Source organism: Prionailurus bengalensis, chromosome D2 (genome assembly GCF_016509475.1).
Source record: "Prionailurus bengalensis isolate Pbe53 chromosome D2, Fcat_Pben_1.1_paternal_pri, whole genome shotgun sequence".
In the NCBI taxonomy this organism is placed as follows: domain Eukaryota; kingdom Metazoa; phylum Chordata; class Mammalia; order Carnivora; family Felidae; genus Prionailurus; species Prionailurus bengalensis.
Window position 1 is genome coordinate 30,686,979 of NC_057351.1, and position 8,156 is coordinate 30,695,134.

At 58.8% G+C, this 8,156-nt stretch overlaps 1 protein-coding gene across 1 annotated transcript; it reads right to left on the reverse strand.

The window, feature by feature from the left end:
• Positions 1-206: 206 nt before the first annotated feature.
• Positions 207-7,688, reverse strand: TYSND1 (trypsin like peroxisomal matrix peptidase 1). Its single transcript, XM_043596534.1, has 4 exons — positions 6,367-7,688; positions 4,484-4,614; positions 3,290-3,475; positions 207-1,114 (listed from the first exon to the last, which is right to left on the reverse strand). Exons 1-4 carry the CDS (start codon positions 7,542-7,544, stop codon positions 897-899), a joined length of 1,713 nt encoding a protein of 570 aa, XP_043452469.1. The 5' UTR covers positions 7,545-7,688; the 3' UTR covers positions 207-896.
• Positions 7,689-8,156: the final 468 nt, after the last annotated feature.

Here is an 8,156-nt window from a genome sequence, read left to right on the forward strand (position 1 = left end):
TAGATGCTAACTAATTTGGATGTAAATTTTAAAAAATTAAAAATTAAAAATTAAATTAAATTAAAAAAAAAAAAGAGTATGCCATGAGCTCACACCCCAACTGAGAAAGGAGGAAAGAAAAGGTGTATTTCTGTGCCTGATGGTTTCCTACTCCCAGGGCAACTTTCAAAACATAGAAGAAAAAAAGAGAACCTGCTAGATAGAAGTAGAGATTTTCTCCTATACGTCCTCTTTATTCCCAACCCCCAACTAGACACATTTTCCCCTGTGAGATCCCTGAGGCCCATTTTATGGGCTGGAAAGTAAAGGCACTGTGTCAGAGCGTCCCTGGAGGTCAGCGACACTCAACATATGAAGACCCACAAATCCTAACTTTCAGGGACTCCACCTAGAGGTGCAGTAGAACAGAAAGATTTTCTTTTCCTCTTGTCTTTGGTCTTCAGAGCAGGCCTTTCTGAGGAAGCCCTAACCCTAACCCTAACCCTAACCCTAACCCTAACCCTAACCCAGGGAAGCAGGTGCTCCTGGTGGCCAGCGGCCATCAGGAGACAGGGAACAGACGCAGAGCCAGGACTGGGCCTGCCTTCCAGCCAGCACTTGTGCCTCAGGACCAGGGCTGTTGGGCAGCTGTACGGGGCTCCCCAGAAGGAGAAATAACAGAGTTTAGTGCCAGGGGGCAGAGAGAGGTGAGGGCTCCAAAAAGCACCCCCAAACAGGCTTCCAGGTTGGAGACCCATGGGGCCGAAGGGAAGTTTGGTCCAGATTCCAGAGCCGAACGAGATGGGTGGGGATGGGGAGGTAGCCCAGCTGGGGTGTGCCCGGGCAGGGTCCTGAGGCCGCTACCCTCCGCTCGTCCTGTGGCATAACATGGTGGCTCTTCTCTGCAGAGGGCTGGCTCACAGCTTGCTCCGCGGGGCCTCCGCCAGCGGCCGCTGCAGCCGCCACACCACCCTCACTGGCTCAGTGGCGCTGTCCAGCTCCCGGAGGCCGCCCAGGTCGCCCGTCTGACTATACCGCTGCAGGGCTGGCTGGAGCACCGTGATGGGAATGCTGAAGTTCAGGTGAGGGTAGGTGGCCCCTGTGTTATTGTCCCGGGTGTTGCTGGCCACGATGCCTGTTGAGGAGTCCAAGAGGAAAGGGGGGATGAGCCAGAGGGCACACAGATGGGAAGTGAGGCCCATCGCCAGCAGGGAGGCCCTCGGACCACCGGGGGCTTGAACCCCCCTCATAGTGACAGACACCCAGCCTCCTTCATGGCCTCTGGCTCCCACACCCCAGTGCCCCTTCCCCGTTTTATTCTCTCCTTAACCATCAGTACCTAACAGACAATGTTGCACTTCTTTTGTGACCCTTCTCTCCACCTAGTGTCGGCCCCGCGGGCTTTGCTCAGGCAGGCTCCGCGGTGCCTGGTGCAGGGTCGACACTCAACAAATACTTGTTGACTGAATGAGTAAGTGAATCCGACCCCCGCGCAAGTTTTTTGTTTGGCCTGCTCAGTGCACGTGTGTGTGTGTGTGCATGTGGATGTGTTTTGTCGTTGTCGTCGCTTTTAATTTTAAGTAGGCTCCGCGGGTTTGAACTCACGGCCTCAAGAGCAAGAGTCACATGCTCGACGACGGAGCCAGCCGAGCCCCCTTCCGGATGTACTTTTTTAGGCTTACAGGAGCCTTGCCAAAATGGTTCGGGGTCCCTGTACACCCTTCATCTAGCTTCTCCTCATGTCACTGCAAAAAAACAACGATCAAAACCAGGAAATTAACCCGGAACAACGCTGTTCACTGACGTGCAGAACGCATTTGGGTTTCACCAGTGATTGCACGAATGCTTTTTCTATTCCAGGATCTCATCCAGGGTCCCAGAAGCGTCTAGCTGTCATGCCTCCTGGGTCAGTTCCAGCCTTTCCCTATCTTTCGTGGCCGTGACACTCAGAGGAGTACAGGTTACTTATTCTGCAGGCCGTCCCTCAATGTGGGGTTACCGGATGTTTTCTCCTAAGGTTCAGGTTTTCCAAGAGTGAAAACGCCGTCCCGTGCCCTTCTCAGGGCACCCTGTCAGGAGGTGCGTGATGTCCAAAAGCACTTCCTGAGACGCTAACCTTGATCACTTGGCTGAGGTGGTATATCTGCCAGGTTTCTCTCTTGCAGGCTTACTGTTTTCCCTCTTGTACGAAATATTTTAGGATCAGGCACATATCCTCGCTTCTACTTTCCATTCGTCGGTGGGTCCTGCCCGCAGCAATTCCTTCTGTGGTGTCCTAACAGTGATTTTCTACTTCCCTCATTTCTCCTACATTTATCACCTGGAATTCCTCTGTCAGGAAGAGCTGTCACTTGTCTCCATTTCAAGATGCATTCCGTTATCGATGTCAGTGTGGACTCAGATACTCATTCTTTTGTTTGAGTTACCATCCGACCCTATCGCTGTGTGGTTTGCAGCTCAAGTTGTTCTACTGGGAGCTCCTTCAAGTCAGCTCTTCTTCATTCGTCACACATCGGATGTGCCGATCATTCTGTCGTTAGCCTTTCCTTTCTCTCCAGCACCACTAGGTGCTCTGGGCTCATCTTGGATCTTCCCTGCCTGAGCCCGGGAGCGAGTCAGTTCCCGGCGCCTTTTATTAGAGAAACCAAGGTCTGGGTTCTCGGTGTGGTCTTCACAACTGGGGTGTCACTGCTTCTAGCCCCTCTCAGCAGACAGAGCTAGATTTTTTACACACACGCGCACGTACCCACCAGCTCATGCCTGCACACGTATCTATACTTATGTCCGTATCCACGTATCCAAGTATATGTCCAAATCAAAACATCTAACAACCCCGTATTAAACAAACAGAAAGGTCTACCGTTGCTAGTAAAAAAATTGCCGAATCAAGCAATGTTAGGCCCACATTCCTATGGAAGGAGGCGCCAATGTGCTGCAGCCGAGTGGTGTTCACCCCGGTTCACCCCTGACCCTCCATCCCGGCCGTCTTCACTCACTCACCCATTCGTTTACCTGTGACTCTTGGATGAACCCAACTCCTGAGTTTCATAGATTAACTAAGATTAAGCGACTTACCTAAGGCAGAGAAGGAACTAGACCTCAGATCTCTTCCCTCCCTGCTCAGCACCCGCTCCTCTCCACTCCCAGGAGCACAAGTGCCCGAAAACCTTGGCTAACTGCCTCTTGGGCGTAAGGCCCACCATCTTCCCGGGCCGAGGGTGGCTCCCGGGGGCTGCACGCCCGGCCCTCACTAGATGGGACTGAGGCTCTGGCAGGGGAGGGGCTGGGAGAGGGCCAAGGAGCTGGTTACCCAGGAGGTCTCCTGTGCGGGTGGAGAAGAGGGGTCCCCCGCTGGAGCCGCCATGCACGGCACACGTGGTCTGTAGCATCACCGGCGTGTCATCCACCTGCACCACAGCTGACAGGATGCCCGAGGTCACCGAGGGCCCGCACGCCTGGCCGAAGACGCCGAAGCCCACCACGCTGACAGCTTCGCCTGCCAGGGAGGAAAGGAGGGCGAAGCTGGGGAGCCGTCTCTGCCTCTCCAAAGTTCCGAACCCTCTCTGCCCTTCAGGCTGCTGTGAAGATACTCCTACCTCCGGGGAGTCTGCCCCAGGTCCCCACTGGACTTCCGCTGATCTCCCAGCACCTGCTCACCACTTGTCCTCAGCATCAGACTACTCTCCAGCCTTCATTTCCCTGCGGGACCAGTGAGTTACTTTTTAGGGTTCCTGGCACCCACCCCGGTGCTCAGTCAACGCTCGTGAAATTAACACCCGTCTCCTCCTCGGACTAAGAAGCCTTGGTGAAAAAAGGAGCGGTGATGAGGGCTCCAGGCTGCCCTCCAACTGCCTTTCCCGAGTGCTCTGAACGCACAGGGCATGCGGCTAGAGGCTTTACAGGCCACATCTCACCGCACTCCTCGCAATGCCCGGGAGTAGGGAGCACTATCTCCATTTTACAGATGTGAAAACTGAGGCAGAGAATAAATACTCAGTTGCCTGTCCGAGGACACAGGGCTAGCAAGTGGCAGAAGAGACGCCAGCGTAGAGAGCTTGTGGCCTTTGCTGTTCCATCACGCCACATCTACACAGTGAGGCCTCTGGAACTTCCAAGGTGGCGTGCCCCGCCAGTGGAGCCTCAAAAGGGCAACACCGCTCTGGCCAGCTGGCAGGAGCCCCCAAGCTCAGCCGCTCCACATGACACGGCTGCAGAGCTGCAGGAAAGAGGGGTGCCCTACGCTTCGGCAAGGATTCCCCCTGCCCCCCAGGACCTGGGGCATGCCGGGCACAAGCAGAGAAGCCTCCAAGAGCAACTCCAGCCAAGGCACTGAAACCAGGATGATTTCATGCCAGCTTGACGCCACCCTGCCCCATGCCTCCAGCAGGGGTGGGGCAGGGGGCCCGCCTGGGGCACTGGCCCCCCGATCTAGAGGGTTAGAATGTCCAACACTGACTGTGCTTCCTGAGGTCCGCCCCACACCAGAAGCCCTCTCGTCCTTTACCTTCGTGGAAATGCTCGGCAGGCACCGGCAGGGAGACATCGGGTAGGTCCTCCTCCAGGCTCACCACCGCTATGTCATAGGGCGATGTCTCCTGGGTGGCAAATACCACTTGTCCCCAGATCGCAGCACTCCTGGGAGCAAGGGAAACAAAATGACAGGCTAGCTTGCTGACCCGTGAGTACCGGGAGGAAGCAAGGGGATGAGAGTGGCGGTAAAAACACGGACTTGGGAGTCCAAAGATGTGGCATCAGCCCTGAACCGTACCAGGCCGGCACATGTGGGCACGTCACCTGGCCATCCTGTGGTACTTCCAAATGTGCATCGCCAACCGTAACGTACTTCTCCACTAGCTTCCTGCACTTCACCGGGTTTCCTGAACACCTGACACCTGGAGAGCACTGCAGGCCGGGGCTGCTGTGAATGCTCTGGGCACATCATCTCCTTTAGTTCTCCCAGCAGCCCTCAGAGCTAGGCGCTGCGATCATCGCCATTTTAAATGGTGCATTTGAGGGCCAGAGAGGTTGAGTAACTTTCTCAAGGTCACACAATAGGTGGCAGAAGCCAGGGCAAACATTCCCAGTGTTCTCCTCCACTGCCTCACTTGAGGCAAACAATGCTGCCAGTCCCGTGTCCCCGTTTACATACATAAATGCTAGCACATCTGCAGCTCTTACTGTGGGCCGGGCTCTGTTCCAAGACTTCACATGTCAATTCACGGAAAGGCAGCTTACACTGACTTGCCCAGGTTCACACAGGGGCTCCCCACTACATACTCTGCAGGGATAGCTTCCAGGGGACCTGGTGGGTTCCCTAGAAGCAAGAGTATGTGTGTGGTGAAGACGGGGTGGAGGATGGGGCACCACACATACAGGGAAGTCCTCATTATCAGTCTTCCTTATAAAGTCGTGGCTGTCCTGTTGGCCACCAGTGGGAGACCCTACGGTGAAGCTGGGCTGGGTTAACCCTGGAAATTCGGTAGAGGGATCTGGAAAGGCCCGGGCTGCGTGGCTAGGCTGAGGTAGGTACAGAACTTCAGGCATTAACACCAAGGTGCTATACTGCTCTGCTCCTGCCTAAGTTAAGTGCCTGGGACCACAGCAGAAATAGAACAGGTACCAGGAAAACACAAGCCAGGAAGCCAAGGCTGCTGAGCAACTGGAGGTAATGGAGGGCAAGAGTGCTTTTCCCTGCAGAGAAGGAACAAACGGCTGAAGTCCCAACCCGGCTGCCAGGATCACCCAAAGACTGTTCAAAATACATCTGTGTGCTCGACCTCACTCCCACATTCTAATTAGGTGGAGCCCCACACCCGTCATTTTTGTCCAGCTGGGAAGATCTGCTTAAGATCTAAGAGAGCAATCAAGTAAGAGTAACAGCCCCCTCTCATCACCCCAGGAAGGCAGCATCCTGGGCCTCTGGGACTTCACTACCGCTCTCAGGGGAGAAAGAACAGGGCTAGGAAGTCTGCATTCAAGGAGCCAGTGCTGGGTGCCTGCTCTAAGAGCAGTCAGATTTCAGAAAGAAAACAGGCTGGGCGGGAGGGGGACGGGAGTGGGGGGGCGGGGGACCGAGGGGACGGGGTGCTAAAAGATGCCTAGTCAGAGACGCTGTGACTTCCCACAGTTCCCCAATGCAGAGTTGCTCGGCATCTTGCCCAAGCCCCATTCACTGCGCGCCACCATCCCCCCTCCCCACCAGGAAGGAGGCCCAGAACCCCCTAGGCTAGGGTTCTGAATGCCAAGGATGAGGGGGAGGGACTCAGGTCTCTACCCACGCTACACCATCAAAGCATCATCGCGATGCCAGAAGGCCTCCCTAATCTTCAGAGTTCCGCTCTGAGACCTGCTGAGGGGGCAGAGGTGGGGCAACCTTGCGGGCCTTACTTGGGGGGCGTGGCGCGCACCAGGACCCTGGCCGCTTCCCGAGGGGCCACATGCCGGCAGGTCACCACGAGGCGGGGCGCCACGGCCACTCCAGAGCCCCAGACGGTGCCGCACTCCACCAGCACGGCCGCAGCTGCCCACGGGGGCCCTGGGTCTCGGGGGGTCAGGCCCCATGGGGCGCTCAGCTCCTGCGGCAGGAGGGCTGCCAGGGCATCGGTGCCGGGGCACAGGCTGCCCAGCGCGGCTCTGGCGGCACGCAGGAGAGGGGCGGCGGCGCAGAGCAGCGTGAGGCCCACCCACTCGCGGGCCTTCCAGCAGAGGGGCGCGGCCACCAGCGCCACCAGCGCCCCCGCGGGCCGCGCCGCGAACACGCCGCCGCCCTCGGTGCCCGGCAAGCAGCGAGCGTCGGTGAGCAGCAGCGGGCCGGCCGCGTTGCTGAGCACGCCGCGGCTGAGCGTGTTGAGAAAGATGTCCGGGCAGAAGGCCCCGAACGGGGAGCCGCAGGCCAGCAGCGGCGCGCCCTTGGGCACGGCCCCGAGAGGCGCCACGGCCACTGCCGGCCCGCGCTCCTCCTCCTCCTCTTCCTCCTCCTCCTCCGAGTCGGGCCGCACGCGCAGCAGCGCGAACCAGCCCAGCGCTCTCAGCTGATCCTCCTCCTCGTCCTCCGTCACCTCGTCCTCCGGCGCCGCGCTCGCGAAGCGCCACTGCTCCGCCGCCTCGCCCCCGAAGAGGCGAGCGAAGTGGGTCCGGAAGGCCGGGCAGCTCAGCAGCAGCAGCAGCTCGGCGGGCCGCGGGGGCTGCAGGGGCCGCCCGCGGGGTCGGCCCTGAGGGCCTGACTCAGGGCCCGCGCACTGGGGCGTGCACAGCCCCGGGCGGCCCCGCTCCGCGAGGCCTGAGGGGCTCGAGGCTGCTGGACCCCGCTGCACGTGCAGGCGCAGGTCGTCGCCGCAACTGTCGCCGGGCAGGAAGGCGGCGCCGGCCGCGCTCAGCGCCCCGCTCCCGGCCCGCAGGAAGGGGGTGAAAATGCCCCCGTGGCACAGCACCAGGTCCGGGCAGCGGCTCAGGATCACCCCGCTGCAGCTCCACGAGCCGGCCTCGGGCTGCCCGGCCCGGGAAGCGCTCACCACGCAGCCCGCCCGCTCGGCCGCCCTCATGGACGGCCCCCACTGCCGCGCCATGTCCTCTAGGACTGTGCACACGGGGTTTCCAGGGGAACGAGGGAAGCGAGCGAGGAGCCCGGCCGGGACCCCTGATCCCCCGCGGCGCCACCCAAAGCTGGAAGGGAGAGGCGCAAACACTGACTCAGTTCTTCCTTGTCGGACCTGATTGGCTAGGCCCCAACTTGTCGGGCCCGATTGGCTGGGCTTGGGGCCGAGCCCTGATTGGCTGCCCAGACTGACCCCGTCCCTTTCCCCGCCCTCATGGGTTCGGGCCACCAGCGCGACGCAGCGGGAGAAGCTGTCCTGGAAGGTGAGCGTGGGGAGAGTGACCGGCGTGTGGTTTTGCAGGGAGACGGGGCTTGGGCAAGGTGGGATCCCTTCTCTGTTCGTTGGGCTGCAGGAAAAGGAACAGAAATAAGGGCTGACATGCCTAGATTTGCCCAGAAGACAGGACCTGAGTATCTGCTCAGGTCTGAAACTTCGGCTTCTGACCCCCGGGGTAATAAGGGCAAGGAAATCCTTGACTCCTTGACCAGTTTCAGTGATTTGAAATTTTGGAAGTAAGTCCTACAGCGATCCACTAGATGGCACGCAGCTGACAGGACTACACCTAGGGCCTTTTGATGCCGA

Coding starts and splice junctions, on each gene's coding strand:
- TYSND1 (XM_043596534.1), bottom strand. CDS start 7,544: ATGGCGCGGCAGTGGGGGCCGTCCATGAGGGCGGCCGAGCGGGCGGGC. Junction 4,615..6,366: donor GTGCGCGCCACGCCCCCCAA/GTAAGGCCCGCA, acceptor CCTTGCTCCCAG/GAGTGCTGCGATCTGGGGAC. Junction 3,476..4,483: donor TGCCGAGCATTTCCACGAAG/GTAAAGGACGAG, acceptor CCTCCCTGGCAG/GCGAAGCTGTCAGCGTGGTG.